The sequence below is a fragment of the Armigeres subalbatus genome, chromosome 3, assembly GCF_024139115.2.
Source record: "Armigeres subalbatus isolate Guangzhou_Male chromosome 3, GZ_Asu_2, whole genome shotgun sequence".
Lineage (NCBI taxonomy): Eukaryota > Metazoa > Arthropoda > Insecta > Diptera > Culicidae > Armigeres > Armigeres subalbatus.
The window spans coordinates 415,656,016-415,672,189 of NC_085141.1; the positions used below are offsets into that span (position 1 = coordinate 415,656,016).

Here is a 16,174-nt window from a genome sequence, read left to right on the forward strand (position 1 = left end):
CTTAAACGTTTGATAGGTTTGATAAGGTTTTAAGAGACTGGCAATGGCTTGCGGAGGAAGGATCGGATCGGATGTGGATCCACCTGAACTAGATGAGTTTAAAAAGGCCATGAAAAAGCTGAGCTGGCAGTGAGCAGCTTTACGAAGTTTTGCATCATAACTATGTCGAAAGTGTTGGAAGCAGCGACATTGCCTGCTAGCTGGTTGGACCAGGAACTAATAACCGGGACCCGACACTCGGAATTTTTCGGTGTTGCGCTTAATTCTAAATCGGTGTGTAGGAGTCCTAGGTATACAACTGAAAAGACACTAAAGATGCTGTCAGTTATCAGTTTTCCCCAAATGTTTCTCTCACCGTGCATTATTTACTGACAGCATTGATGTTTTTGTTTTTCGCTTGTCAAACCAAACCCGGATCATAAACGAGGATCCCATCCGAGGATTTCGTACCGTAAAGGGTGGTCTTGCCGCAGGAAGAAAATTACTTTGGTTAATGTACATCTTTGGCTATGCAGGTGGCCGGTCAAATTGCGGACAACATCGTAGCGGGAACATTCAACAAGGGACAGAGGAGCACACCAACTATTCCACAATCCGTCAGTGAGGTAATGTAAGTGGCCCCAGAAACATCACCGGAACCGACGTGTTAGATGCAGGGGAAATTGAAATAAACCATCAATCAGTGATAGTCAACCAGGAGGGCAAGGAGCAACCCGTTGAAAAGACGTGATTGTGGCAGACAATGATAGTAAGTGAGACATAGGGAAAGAAACAATTCCGACCCAAGTTGAAATGCCAGCAAAACAGCTCAGCTTTGGAACCCTTTCCCTAATCCAAATATCCAAGTCCAGCGTCGCTCAAAATGCGGAGACCTTCTACCGTCGCCGACAACTAAACCTTATCAAGGCGGTAACAAGCTTAAGAAAATGTTGATTCATGTGAAGCGTCAACGAGAAAAGACTCCTCCTCATACTGAACATCTTCCCTGGCGCACAGCAGTGACACGCGATTCCACCTCCTGTGCTTCTCAAAGGCATACCACCACCGACACCATCCATGACCGTATTACCGAGTCGATTATAGCGTCCTTTTGCTATAAATTTGAAGTAACCGCAACAATTGTAGCTTACGCAGAAGCCTCCGGACAAGGATTCAGGATTGAACGAAGGTAGACCAGACACTATATATATTTTTTATTCATGTTTTTGTGTTTCCGCTTGATGTATGCGAATGCGAATTATTGCCTATACAGATTACTAGCATATAAGAGGTATTTACGTAATTATTTCTTCAATTTTAGCATTCTTCCGGATGTTTCGGTATTCAGTCGTCTGCTGGGCATGCGTCGTTCGAACCGCTTCTCAACGCAGAACGGAACCCATCTCTGTTATGGCGAAGAAAGAAGGACAAGCACTTTCTGCTCTCGGCATGGCACTCAAACTGTAAACTGGCGGTTTCCAGTGGATCTGAAGAGCCCTAGTTATGTAAGAAATATGTTTTATTATAAATAGGTACATATATAGTTATTATTATGCTAGCAATCTGCTAGGTCTTCAATTGAATTGGCATATTTGGTTGAATTGAATGTGTTTTTGGCACGATAGCCAGTTATAACTATAGTGACTTCACCTTGTATTTTATACTTCACATACACCGGGAATCCTTTCTGGATACCGACGGGAATCCTTTTGAGATCCCGATGGGAATCCTTTTGGGACTCTGAAGAGAATTCTTTCGGTATTCCGAAGGGAATCCATTCGGGATTCCGACGGGAATCCTTTCGGGATAGCAACGGGAATTCATACGAGACTCCGACGGAAAACCTTTCGGGATTCCTACGGAAATCCTTTTAAGATTTCGAAAGGAATCCTTTCGGGATTCCGTAAAACTTTTTGAGATTCCGAAGAGAATCCTTTCGGTATTCCGACGGGAATCGTTTCGGGACTCCGACGGGAATCAATTCGGGATTCCGACGGGAATCAATTCGGGATTCCGACGGGAATCCTTTCGATTTTTTTAGAGAATACTTTCGAGATTCTGAAAAGAATCCTTTCGGGATTCTAAAAAGAATCCTTTGGAGATTCTGAAGAGAATCCTTTGAGGATTCTGAAGAAAATCCTTTGGGGATTTTAAAGTGAATTCTTTGGGGATTCAGAAGAGAATCCTTTTGAGATTCTGGAGAGAATCCTTTCGGGATTCTGCAGAGAATTCTTTTGGCATTCTGAAGAAAATCCTTTCGGGATTCCGACGGGAATTCATTCGGGATTCCGACGGGAATCCATTCGGGATTCTGGAGATAATCCTTTCGAAATTCTAAAGAAAATCCTTTCGGGATTCGGACAGAATTCGTTTCGAGACTCCGACGTAAATCGATTCGGGAATTCTTTTGGGATTCCGACGGGAATCCATTCGGAATTCCGACGGGAATCCATTCGAGATTCCGACGGGAATCCATTCAGGATTCCGAGGGGAATCCATTCGGTATTCCGACGGGAATCGTTTCGGGATACCGATAAGAATCCTTTCGGGATACCGACGCGAATCCTTTCGGGATACCGACGGGAATCCTTTTGGGATTCCGACATGAATTCTTTCGAGATTCTGAAGAGAATCCTTTGGAGATTCTAAAGAAAATCCTTTGGGGATTCTGAACAGAATCCTTGGGGATTCTTAACAGAATTCTTTGGAGATTCTGAACAGAATCCTTTGGGGATTCTGAACAGAATTCTTTGGGGATACTAAACAGAATCCTTTGGGGATTCTGGAGAGAATACTTCAGGATTCTGGAGATAATACTTTCGAGTTTCTGGAGAGAATTCTTTCAGGTCTCTGGAGAGAATCCTTTCGAGATTCTGGAGAGAATACTTTCGGGATTCTGGAGAGAATACTTTCGAGATTCTGGAGAGAATACTTTCAGGATTCAGACTGGAATCGATTCAGATTTCGACGGAATCCACTCGGGATTCCAACGGGAATCCATTCGGGATTCCAACGGGAATCCTTTTTGAGATTCCAAAGGGAATCCTTTCGAGATTCCGACGGGAATCCTTTCGGGATACCGAAGGGAATCCTTTCGGAATACCGAAGGGAATCCTTTCGGAATACCGAAGGGAATCCTTTTGAGATTTTGAAAAGAATACTTTTGAGATTCTGAAAAGAATCCTTTCGGGATTCTGAAGAGATTTTTTTTCGGGATTCTGAAGAGATTTTTTTAGAGATTCTGAAGTGAATTCTTTCGGGATTCTGATCAAAATCCATTGGAGTTTCTAAAGAGTATTCTTTCGGGATTATGGAGACAATCCTTTCTGGATTCTGGAGACAATCTTTGCAGGATTCTGGAGATATTCCTCTCGAGATTCTGGAGAGAATTTTTTGGGGATTCTGAGGAGAATCCTTTGGTGATTCTAAGGAGAATCCTTTGGGGATTCTGAGGAGAATCCTTTGGAAATTCTGAGGAGCATCCTTTGGGGATTCTGAAGAGAATCCTCTGGGGATTCTGAAGAGAATCCTCTGGGGATTCTGAAGAGAATCCTCTGGGGATTCTGAAGAGAATCCTTTGGGATTCTGAAGAGAATCCTTTGGGGATTCTGAAGAGAATCCTTTGGGGATTCTGAAGAGAATCCTTTGGGGATTCTGAAGAGAATCCTTTGGGGATTCTGAAGAGAATCCTTTGGGGATTCTGAAGAGAATCCTTTGGGGATTCTGAAGAGAATCCTTTCGGGATTCTGGAGAGAATCCTTTCGGGATTCTGGAGAGAATGCTTTCGGGATTCTGGAGAGAATCCTTTCGGGATTCTGGAGAGAATCCTTTCGGGATGCTGGAGAGAATCCTTTCAGGATTCTGGAGAGAATCCTTTCGGGATTCTGGAGAGAATCCTTTCGGGATTCTGAAGAGAATCCATTCGGGATTCTGGAGAGAATTCTTTCGGGATTCTGAAGAGAATGCCGTCGTGATTCTGGAGAGAATCCTTTTGGGATTCTGAAGAGAATTTCGACGTGGATCCATTCGGGATTCCGACGGGAATCCATTCGGGATTCCGACGGAAATCCTTTCGGGATTCCGACGGGAATCCATTCGAGTTTCCGACGGGAATCGTTTCGGGGATTCCAACGGGAATCGTTTCTGGGATTCCGACGGGAATCGTTTTGGGGATTCCGACGGGAATCGTTTCGGGTATTCCGACGAGAATCGTTTCGGGGATTCGACGGGAATCCTTTTTGAGGTCTTAAAAGGAAACCTTTCGGGATACCGACGAGAATCCTTTTGGGATACCGAAGGGAATCCTTACGAGATTTTGAAAAAAATACTTTTGAGATTCTGAAGAGAATTCTTTCGGGATTCTGAAGAGATTTTTTTTCGAGATTCTGAAGAGAATTCTTTCGAGATTCTAAAGAGAATCTTTTCGGTACTCTGAAGAGATTCCTTGCGGGATTCTGAAAAGAATCCTCTCTGAAGTCTGAAGAGAATCCTTTCGGGATTCTGAAAAGAATCCTTTCGAAATTATGAAGAGAATCCTTTCGATATTCTGAAGAGAATACTTTCGGGAAGAATCTCCTTTGGAATTCCGGAAGTATCCCTTTTGGAGTCCCGGAAGGCTCCCTTTTGGAGTCCCTGAAAGATCCCTTTTCGAATGCTTTCCCTTTGGAATCCCGGAAGGATTCCCTTTGGAATCCCGGAAGGATTCCCTTTGGAATCCCGGAAGGATTCCCTTTGGAATCCCGGAAGGATTCCCTTTGGAATCCCGGAAGGATTCCCTTTGGAATCCCGGGAGGACTCTTATTTGGAATCCCGGAAGGATTCCTTTGGAATCGGAAGGATTCGCTTTGGAATATCGGAAGGATTCCCTTTGGAATCCCGGAAGGATTCCCAAGGGAAGGATTCCCTTTGGAATCCCGGAAGGATTCCCTTTGGAATCCCTGACGGATTCCCTTTGGAATTCCGGAAGGATGCCCTTTGGAATCCCGGAAGGATTCCCTTTGGAATCCCGGAAGGATTCCCTTTGGAATCCCTGACGGATTCCCTTTGGAATCCCTGAAGGATTCCCTTTGGAATCCCGGAAGGATTCCCTTTGGAATCCCGGAAGGATTCTCTTTGGAATCCCGGAAGGATTCTCTTTGGAATCCCGGAAGGATTCTCTTTGGAATCCCGAAAGGATTCTCTTTGGAATCCCGGAAGGATTCTCTTTGGAATCCCGGAAAGATTCTCTTTGGGATTCCGGAAGGATTATTTTTTTGAGTCGCAGAAGAATTTTTGTTGAGTCGCAGAAGGATTATTTTAGGGATCCCGGAAGAATTCTATTTGAGATCTCTGAAAGATTGTCTTTGGAATTCCGGAAGGATTATCTTTGATCCCAGATAGATTCCTTTTGGAATCTGAAGGATTTTTTTGTAGTCCCGGAAGGATTTTTTTTGGAGTTCCTGACGGATTATTTTAGGAATTCCGGAAGGATTCTGTTAAGGATCTCTGAAGGTTTTCTTTGAAAGGGATTGGAAAGAGGATTCTTCTCGAAAAAATAAAATATTTCCTTCGGATTTATTTCGGAATCTAAGAAGACCTTCCCTTAAAATCTTAAAAGAATTTCCTTAGGAATCTTATAAGGATTCTATATGGAACCCTAAAAAGGAACAACTCTGGGATCCCAAAAAGAATCCCTCTCGGATCCCGTACTGAATTCATATGGGATCGCAAACGGATCCCAGAACGATTTTCTTCAGAATCCCAGAAGGATTCTCTTTCGATTTTCATAAGAAATTCCTTGAGAATTTCAGAAGGGTTCTATTTGACATCCGAGGATTTCTTTTGAGATCCCTGAAGCATTTTTCCCTTTGAAATTCTTCATGTATTTCCTTTGAAATATCAGGAGGAGTGCCTTCGGAATTACAAAGGGATTCCCTTCGGAATTTCCAAAAAATTATTTAATCAGGGAATCCTAGCATAAGATTCTAAGAAGGATTCCCAAAGGATTCCATAGTTCCAGAATCTTTCTCGGACTCTCAGGACTACCTTTAAAATTTCAAAACGATTTCCTTCGGGATCCGAGGCGGATTACTTTAGTAAATCCTATAAAGATTTCCATCTGTATTACCAAACAATTAAGGTAACTGTATCGGTTTTGGCCATGTTCCCAATTTGGCCAGTTTCTCGTATAACTCTAAAAATGAAGCAATTTCCTTACGCTTATTTGCTGTGGACATTGATCGGTAGTTTTTGGAAAATATGCATTTTTCAGGGTTGGCCAAATTAGGCTCTAAGGTGGCCAAAACACTTCCCCTGTTATTTAATAAATATCGCTTAACTAAACTTTTTTATATATATTTCAGCGTCTGATTAGACCACCGACTTCCGTGTCACTTATGTCGTTGAGTTGTTCCTACAGTGTAACTTGATAGGAACTGGCCTGCGTGTTTCGAGTAAAAAGCTGCTTAGCTTTTGCAATGCCATTTCACAGCCCCCGGCTATTACGGTTAATTGGTGCGGATATATCAATGAGGACAGCGAATCATACGGGCTACTCCCAATAACAACCACTGCTTATAGCCTATTCCTATTACGTCTTTTAAAACTCATAATAAATATCGAGTTAAATATTAGAAAGAAAATTAAATGTATGGGGATGGGAACTGGCATCAAGTTACTCTTCATCATCTTATTTATTATATTAAATGGCGTAATCTGAATAGGCTATTAGGCTTCCAGTACGAATAATGTCAGTTGTTCTGAATAACACAATACCGCTTAAGCTGTATGGAAACAACCTGATCTATTGGTATAAAATCCATAAAATTATTCAAATTCTGTAGAATATAGAAAACAAAAATAAAACCTAATAAATATTGTATGTGTAACATCAATATATATGTTAAAAATGAATAATAAACCGAAAACACCATTATCGAGAACCTACATGCATCGGACGATTTTACATCACATTGGTTTACATCGCTTCGATTACGCAGTTTTATTTATTACATCGACAGAAATTATTTAGCTGGATTTAGCTGGTAGCAGCGATTTCGATGTAATATTCAACAACTTTTTTTTGCTGTGTATGTGTCAAGCGTTTGGTTTTTTCTCTTTTTTCTCAAGAAAGTCACAATCTCCATCAAACTATCTGAATCTCGGTTAATCAGTCTCAATCAATCAATCTTAATCAAAGAATCGGAACCAATCAATTAAACTTAATCAATCAATCTCAATCTAGCAATCAAACAATCTCGATCAATCTATCAATCTAAGTCAACTAATCAATCAATCAGTCAATCTTAATCCATCAATCATGCAATGAAGCTCAGTAAATCAATCAATCAATCCTAATAAATCAATTTCAATCAATAAAATCAATCCAATCAATTAATTAATTAATCTCAATTAAACAATATCACTCAATCAATCAATAATAATCAACCAGAGTCTATTATATATAGAGTTACGCAAAGAGTGAAGCCAAATCTACCTATTGAACTGTCAAACCGTCTACCTATCGAGCAAAGTAAAGAATGGTTGTTGGTAAGGCGGAAGTATTGTTATCGCCTAATGATTATTATGGCGAATTAAAACGCATGAATAGAAATGTATTAGATTTGTTCTAGAAACAGCTTCAAAAAACTTCTATTCACCCCCCAATAAAGTAGCAACAAGAAATTCGCGTGTTTGCACTCTGTGGGTGACTTGGTTATCGAATTAAAAAGCTTTAGCAGTGAACACTCCCGTGAAGTCACTTTAAGGGTTGAACAAAAATGAAAGTTGCAAACAGAATAACAAGAAGATCATTCAGAATAAGTGTAAGAAGATCCTCTTTGCGCAACTCTATATAATAGACTCTGTAATCAACCTTTTTTTTCCTGTTCGGGTGTGCCACTGCGACCAATTATTAGATCTATTTTAGCGTTACCCGTATCCTTAGTGTTTAAGTGCATGTATAATCAATCTTAATCGATCAATCAATCAATCTTAATCCATAAATCAATCAATCTCAATCATTCAATCAAGCTCAGTCAATCAACTAATCAATCAATCAATCAATCTTAAGGTCACTCCTTACGGAATCCAAGTTTCAAAGTGCTCGCGTTTTCGGGGGCACACTACTCGATACGGAAGCAACCCCGTAGACGCGAGCACTTTGAAACTTGGATTCCGTGAGGAGTGGCGTTAATAAATCAATTTTAATCAATAAAATCAATCAATCAATCATAGTCTATCTCAATCAATAAATAAAATCAATAAATCTAAATCCAACAATCTGATTCAATGGAATTAATCAATCATTATTAATCAAACAATCTCAACCAACCAATTAATCTTGATCAATCAATAAGTCAAGTCAATCAATCTCAATTAATCAATCAATAATCTCGATCTCCATCAATCAAATAATCTTAACCAATCAATTTCGATCAATCAATCAATCTCAATCAAATAATATCGCTCAATCAATTATATCCAGTCTCTATCGATCTATTTATTATTCAATCTCATCAATGAATAAAACCAACCAATCTCAGGAAATTAATCAACATTTATCTCACGCTTAATAAATCAATAAATCAAGCAGTCAATCAATCATTATTAATCAATCTCAATAGATCAATCAAGTTCAGTCAATCAATCAATCAATCATAATAAATCAATTTCAATCAATAAAATCATTCAATTAGTCAATCTCATGATTAGATTCGATTATAATCTAGATCAATAAAGTACGTCACGCAAAAATTGTTGATTTTAAACCCTCCCTCCCCTTTGTCACGCTTTTTGTAACAAACCTCTAAAATGTTTGTATGGATCGTCACGCTGCTCTGAATCACCCCCCTTAACGGGGGACGTACTTTGTAGTTGGTCCCTTTACACAACTCAGGACAAACTGCAACGTCACTACTGGAAAGACCTGCTGCGATAGATGATAATCCACATCTGGTTTCAATTTCTCTTTGTTGACTGGATCTTTCATTTCATCGATGTGTACCTAATCACGTCACCTCGTATTAAATTCATTATTTTATTCACTCACATTGCAACAGTTACGCGAGGTAGCTGGGTTGCATCCTGATATTCATTGAGCGGTCTTGTTATTTGCGTTGTGCCTTCCAGGAGGGAAGCTTCTGTAGTGGGGTCATGAAATCATTTTTAACTTGTCCATTTGTGTATGAATGTTCCCTATTCGGGTTTTCCGACAAGATTTCATTCAATATTGCAGTTCCAGTAATTACCGCCATCCTCGAACAATTTTGCCGAACGATATCCGAACCTTTCAACTCCTGGGTGCATTTGAATGTTTCCTCGATCTTCGCAATCCAAACGGTCGTACTTTCTTGTCTTCAACAGCAGAACGTACTTGTACAATCCGTCGATGTCTAGCTCCAACTATTTGTATGTTTTATTGGCGATCTGCCTGATGTCAGCACCTATCTTGAACGTCTCGTCTGAATCGATGCTGTTTGGTGTTGATAATGATACTGTCCGTGTCGCCATAGATAACCTGTTGGGTAGAAAAGAAAAAGAAATATGATTAAAAGTGTTCAATAGAAAACGCGGTGGAAGGGGGTGGTCAGGGGGTTGACTCACAAAAAGAAAATATTCAGAAACCTGATAATATGTTAACACAAACCTGATAGTAGTTTTTCCACGGTGGTTTTGGTATTCATCGGGATCTGGTGTAGCCCTAACATCCGCACAGACAATTGTTCCGCTGACAGACCGGGTGTTTTCATTCGTTGTTTCCCTAATTTTCTGCTTTTTCTGTTTGACGGGGCAATTCCTATATTCCTATTTCTCTTGGAGGATCTAAGCGCCGACGTTCTCATCTACTGCATCAGTCGTCGGCGGCGATAACACCTTAGCGAAACAAGTCCGGTACTCCAGGATAATGCTGGGGTAAACTTATGATATTTATAAATACACATAACCGAAGCGAATACGGAAAATCGTAAATATAAATAAAAACAAACACGGTTGAGATTAGGAATCTGTCAAAACTCACAGCAAAACACTTTCAAATAGATTTACCAAAATGTGAGTAAACTACACTAGCGCCTCTGGCGGTGCTGGTCTCGTGAGCTCATCTGGGTTGCATGATTTTTTAATCGGTTCTTCGGGACACTCACGTCCCGGTTATTAGTTCCTGGTTGGACGGCATCATTTGGAAATGCAACAGACTTTTGTGCGCCAATCACCGAATAATAACCCTCTTTAATTCGGCGCACAAAATTATGTCTCGTATTCTGTACAACAGATTGAGAACGCTTAAAGAAATCTTCTTTGGCGAAACCAGGCAGGTTTTCGCGAAGGCCAATCAATGACGGATTAAATGTTTACCACAGAGAACAGACATGGATCCTCGAACAAAATTTAATTTAAAACGTGTGTAAAGATTTAAATCGCACCTCAGCGCCGCCAACGCAGGCTGCCCAACATAAAAACTCAATCTGACTAAGCGATGGCGTTAGCATACACTACATAAACAATGTAGTGCTGCCACCTAGGAGCGAGTCTAGGAGCAATTCGGAATGAACACTAGCGCTACACAGAAAAAAATAATGAAAAGTAAACAGCGCGTAAAACTTGCCAAGCGAAAATTTACGCTATTCTTCGCTGAAATGGCTCTCTTCCCAACAAGATTGCTTACAACTTGCATGCAATATAGACGATTCACGTCAAATATTGCATACATTTAGGCTATATCCGTTGTGGAATCACGCTAATAATGACGTTCCATTTATGTGCATGATTTTTGGCGTAAATTTCAGTGGATTTTTCTATCTGTGTAAAAAGCAAAACACGGCCATTTTTAATCATATTCATCAGCACACTAGCACCGCGCAACGGAGGCATAACGACATACTTTAAAATGACCAGTACAAAGTTTTACACAACTTCTCGACATAAGATGAACGTCTGTTCTCTGTGTGTTTACCCTAATACAAATCTTTGATGAACTTCGGAAGTATGTACAACTTGCAGCGTCGTTGAAAAAAAAAGAAAACTCATGAACGATTCAAATCAAGCTCGAGATTGAACCCACATGAATCAAACGCAATCAACTTTCGCTCCTAAGGTGTACTTGCTAGTGTAAACATTAAATTGCTTTTAAACGCTTTCTGGAGGAAAATGATTTTTATCGGATTAATAAATTGATGGAAGGTATTTTAAATATATGAACTACTCATGTACGATGTGTTTCTACAAAAGATATTTAAGTTACTAGATAAAGATTGTCGCTGTCGTCGCTGTCCGGAACATCTTTTGCTGGCGAGGATAGGGGAGCTAAATGTCAAAGAAGGAAAATCCATACGATTTGACAGGTATGTACCACACATGTTTCGGACAGCAGAACAAAGGGAACCGAAGCGACAATCTTTATCTAGTAACTAAAATATCTTTTGTTTCTACAGAATTGCGAACGAGTTTACTAGCACTTGTGGACTCTATTTTTTAGGTTTAACAATGATTTTACTTGAGAAGTATAAGTGGTCGGGGGTCAGCCAAATCACACCAAGCGCCGATTTTTCTGCTCAAACTTTCATTTATCAGATTTAATTGATCGCAAATCGTATCGGATATCCCTCAACCCCATAACTGAGGATATCCTACTGCAAATGTTTGCTTAAATTGTTGTGAAACTATTTCTGTTGTCCTTGTACGAACAAAATATCACAAGTCAGTCGAAAAGCCGCGTGGTGCGGTTTGGCTGAACCTCGACCAAGTATGACAACGATTCTACTTGAAGAAGAAAAGGACACGAAATATTGGGTCACGATTAATCAAATTGGGTACAATGTGTAGATAACTATAACTAAATGCTAACCAGAATACTGAGTAGGAAGGCATTCAACGTATAAGAGTGCGACAATAAAGTTTCGAAAGAAGAGGCTTATAGAGCCTCTATGCCAACTGAATGGACACTTTCCCCAAATCCTTTTACAATCCTTCGATAGGTCTTGAATCCAAGGCCCCAGATCCTACCGAACTTTCAAAGTGTGCAGCCATAGCATCGTGTAGACTGTATTCCACCTATGTAGCCAACCTTCACGCGTTGGACTATGCTCGTAGCCAATGTAAAAGAATTCTCTCAACCCCATAACTGAGGATGATATCCTACTGCAAATGTTTGCTTAAATTGTTGTGAAACTATTTCTGTTGTCGTTGTCCTTGTACGAACAAAATATCACAAGTCAGTCGAAAAGCCGCGTGGTGCGGTTTGGCTGAACCCCGACCAAGTATGACAACGATTCTACTTGAATAAGGAAAGGACATGAAATATTGGGTCACGATGAATCAAATTGGGTACAATGTGTACATAACTATAACTAAATGCTAACCAGAACACTGAGTAGGGGCATTCAACGTATAATAGTGCGACCATAAAGTATCGAAAGAAGAGGCTTATAGAGCCTCTATGCCAACTGAATGGACACTTTCCCCAAATCCTTGTCCCATCCTTCGATAGGACTTGAATCCAAGGCCCCAGATCCTACCGAACTTTCAAAGTGTGCAGCCATAGCATCCTGTAGACTGTATTCCATCTATGCAACCAAGCTTCACGCGATGGGCTATGGCCGTCGCCTATCATGTAAAAGAATTTCGTTAATTCATCTGTGAAATAATCGAAACAATGGAAATTTTGAGCAGCCAATCAGTTTTTGAGAAAAAAAAACTCAAATACTCAAATCCCACGAAGGATTCAAATCAAGCGCGAGTCAAATTCCTCCAGACTCATGGCCCAAAGAATCGTTCTTGATTGGACTTGCGATTTCCTTCATTAGTTGATTTTATAATTCAGAAAGTGGGTACAATAATTCAACAAGAACGCTTTGTACTCACTTTCTACGCTTAAATCAATGGATTTTAAATCGTTAAATCCACTAAGATTACCAAATAGTAAAACTTGACTGTAACAGTAAATTTTCCGTGTGACGATCAAAACCATCGAAACTCACCAAATTCACCACGAATTAGGTACTGCACACTCTTCACCAACTTGTTTACTGAACACATCCAACAAACATTGCATTCAGAACCGGCGAATCGTTGTTTAGATGTTTAAAAGTTAATAACCAAAGCTCAATGGACACCGAACAGCCAGAGAATCTACCGAGCACCCAGGAAACGGAATTTGGCGACGATGAAGGCCTTTCGCAAGACTCCCAAGCCGACAGCCAAGAAAGTACAGCAGATACAGCTCTAATTGATGACCCCTTTCAGAGTCAGGAGTTTCTGCAGCGCAAGTTGTACTTTTTGCTAGAGCAGTTGAAGAAGATGCACACCAAGCTACCGGAGTAAGTAATTTGAAGCTAATAGAGGGACTGCTCCCATTTCCATCTCACTGAACATATATTCATCTCATTGCAAAAGAAAAAAGTACAGCATCAATCTCGTCGCTTCTTTTGGCTAACATGTGTGTCTAATGACGGTAAAACGCAAAAACGATCAGTCATTTTCATTGCTTTCTTTTTGGGATGAACATAGGAGCCATGAGATGAAGTCCAGGAACAGTAAGCCTAAATGTTACATTTAATAACCGTTTATGCTATTGAAGACAATTTCAACTTCGGATCTCGTACGAGCTTTTGGCCGGCTTAGCCAACTCGCTGTTGAACGACACAATATTCGAGATTGTGAAGGGTCTGATGGAGATCCAACATGTGACCGAAAAGCATCTGATGCAAGTCCGGGAGAAGGTTGAAAATGATCATCAATGTAAGTGCTTAGTTGAATAAGTTTGGACAAAGTAAGTCACATTGGAACTATATTTCGCAGTGGAGGTTAAACAGTGGGAATCGAAGATTCAGGATCCGGAGGAATTGGAACACATTATTGCGCTCATGAAAATCAAACACACCAAGAATATGAAGGAGACCGACATGAAACTGGTGCTACATCTCGACCAGAAGGTAAAGGATCAGCAGTCAACGCTGGAGAAGGCCGGCGTTCCCGGCTTCTACGTGTCCGACAATCCGATGGAGATTAAAATTCAAATGTACCTGCTGGATTTTATCCTTCGGTTGTCCAGATTGAAGTTTGAACCTAACAAATAGCATTTAACAGAGGGAATGTTGGCAATTTATGATAAGACTGATCAAAACTTAATACTGGATGAGATCGATAAATTAATGTGTGATACTCGACGACCAAGTGTACCGAGAGAAAATTGATTTGATTAGGCAAATTCTAAGCAAGAAATTGTATGCAAGTAGTTTCAAGAAACTGTATGCAACATCCCCTCCACTTCTTTTAATTATTTCTACCACTCCCTACTTACTGATATGTATGTATTAAACGGTCTTATTTAAAACACACACTAATGTGTGACCACATGGTTCTCCAATACTAATAAATAAGAAGTAAAATTAAGAGAGATGTTTTTACCTATATCTGATTGTCCACATCTGTAGGCCTCAAAGTCATTCACATTGAATTTGGGCGTCAAATTTGAACCACTTGTCTAATTTAAAAAGATGCATCCGACTATATTTATCTCAATTCAACTCAGACTCTTTCATCAATGACTGTCAAGTAAACAATTATGATTTGCAGAAATGGTCGTTCATTCACCCTGTCCAATGATTTGCCTAAAACTGCGTAGTATTTCGCTCGAATTTTTCTGCATTTGATTTAGAAAACTTACAGCAAATAGCCGTGGAAATGCTCAATGAATTCGAAGCTGATATGCGGCAATGATCCAGTTATGGGATGCGATACCACTCAATATAAAAAATGACGCAATGTCAACAAATTAGCCAATCATATTTATTCTAAGAAAAATGTATCTTTTATTGCTTCACAATACTAACAGGATAGTGCCCCTCCTTCGTACTGAACAAGATAATTGCGCACGTATTGGGCTTGCTCCGGAGTCAATCCAAGCTTTTCCACTTCCTCTTCAAACTGATCCAACCCACCAACTCCCACGAGATATCCATTCAGTCGAGCAGCCACATGAGAAGTTTGCAACAGTTCCGGCGTTAACTCTAGCCCTTTGGATAGAAAGTCGTGTCCTTGCAGACGATACTTTTGGTTATGACTGGAATTAGAGCTTTTTTTTATCAAATAAATCCATCAATAACATGGAAAAACTTACTCTGCCGCCGGATACAAATGACTTTCTGGGACAATCTCTGTAACAACAATTTCATCCCCTTCCTTGACCTGTTGATCTGCTTTGCTTGCTTCTGCCATCTTGCGTTGCTCCTCGCTATGGTACATAATCATACTCATGTACTCTCGTTTCAATCGAGCCGATGCCCGATACTCGTGATTCTTCCAGAATATCGCCAACAAATCCGTGTAGGAGATCTGCTTCGGATCAAAATGGATCTCGATTACCTCAACATGATCTCCCCTGGGGTTAGAAAAATGTAGAAGTCACTCACAGTCACAATGATAAGGATTAGACCTACACGTGCTTGGTCCTTGGGGACTCCGTGGTTCCACCGGCATAACCAACCAAGGTTCTAAGAACCCCTTTGGTTGCCCCGAAGAGGGAGTCGCAACCCCAATAGCAACCCATTCCAAAGGTGGCTTTCTCGAAGGGAGTATCCACATGATGCAAAGGTTTAGCCTGGAATGCAGGATCGCGTCAACAGTTGTTTCTTAAGAAATCATTGAACTTTACCATGTCCAATCACTGATATTGGATGGATCCAAGATTTTTTTGGAAGGAGGAAATGTTATCACGAATCAATTCTTCAACAAAGACAGTCGCACTTGCTTGAAATTGGGGACGCTGCGCGTCTTCCGAACTGACGGCTCATCCCCTCCATTCATTAAATGCCAAAATGAGATTTTAAGATGGTATTAGTAGCTTAAGACGTGATCTTTTGAATATGCTACCCGGCACCTGTGCTGAAAGGAAATATTTCAGTAGTATACCAGATACCATGTGCATAACGTAAGCAAGAATCACCATATTTGTAAGATCAGAAATCTGCAAGTTAAATCTTCCCCCGTTTCTGATTGATTAAATTGTTGCCAATAGGTATTTTTTCCATTCAAAAAAAGCTCCACACCATTGTACCCGGCAATTTATAAGTATATGTGCGAGAGAATACAGAGAGGGAGAGAGTAAGAAACCAACGAAGGAAACCGGTAGGTATGATGGAAGAATGCTCACAAAAGAAGAAAATGATCAAAACAAACGACGAGAGTTTTGAAGTGAAGGTTTGAATCATTCAAAATGATT

The 16,174-nt window shown here is 40.3% G+C and overlaps 3 protein-coding genes across 7 annotated transcripts in view; 2 read left to right on the top strand and 1 right to left on the bottom strand.

The window, feature by feature from the left end:
- Window positions 1–384: 384 nt before the first annotated feature.
- LOC134227249 (uncharacterized) overlaps window positions 385–16,174 on the top strand; it is a 133,896-nt gene continuing 118,106 nt past the window's right edge. Inside the window, exons 1-4 of one of the 5 annotated variants that reach the window (XM_062708596.1) lie at window positions 385–748; window positions 847–1,168; window positions 1,301–1,484; window positions 6,321–6,851. In XM_062708596.1, the coding sequence (XP_062564580.1) occupies window positions 927–1,168; window positions 1,301–1,484; window positions 6,321–6,386 (492 nt within the window). In that variant the 5' untranslated portion in view covers window positions 385–748; window positions 847–926 and the 3' untranslated portion in view covers window positions 6,387–6,851. Of the gene's footprint in view, window positions 1,169–1,300; window positions 1,485–6,320; window positions 6,852–16,174 lie in introns of those variants that run through there. The other 4 variants (XM_062708597.1, XM_062708598.1, XM_062708595.1 and 1 more) reach the window with 4 other exon arrangements.
- LOC134227248 (gonadal protein gdl) lies at window positions 12,968–14,346 on the top strand. Its single transcript, XM_062708594.1, has 3 exons — window positions 12,968–13,271; window positions 13,532–13,692; window positions 13,753–14,346. Exons 1-3 carry the CDS (start codon window positions 13,060–13,062, stop codon window positions 14,028–14,030), a joined length of 651 nt encoding a protein of 216 aa, XP_062564578.1. The 5' UTR covers window positions 12,968–13,059; the 3' UTR covers window positions 14,031–14,346.
- LOC134224252 (peptide methionine sulfoxide reductase-like) lies at window positions 14,721–15,744 on the bottom strand. Its single transcript, XM_062703576.1, has 4 exons — window positions 15,608–15,744; window positions 15,393–15,553; window positions 15,074–15,334; window positions 14,721–15,016 (listed from the first exon to the last, which is right to left on the bottom strand). The coding sequence occupies exons 1-4, from the start codon at window positions 15,608–15,610 to the stop codon at window positions 14,782–14,784; spliced, it is 660 nt and encodes a 219-aa protein (XP_062559560.1). The 5' UTR covers window positions 15,611–15,744; the 3' UTR covers window positions 14,721–14,781.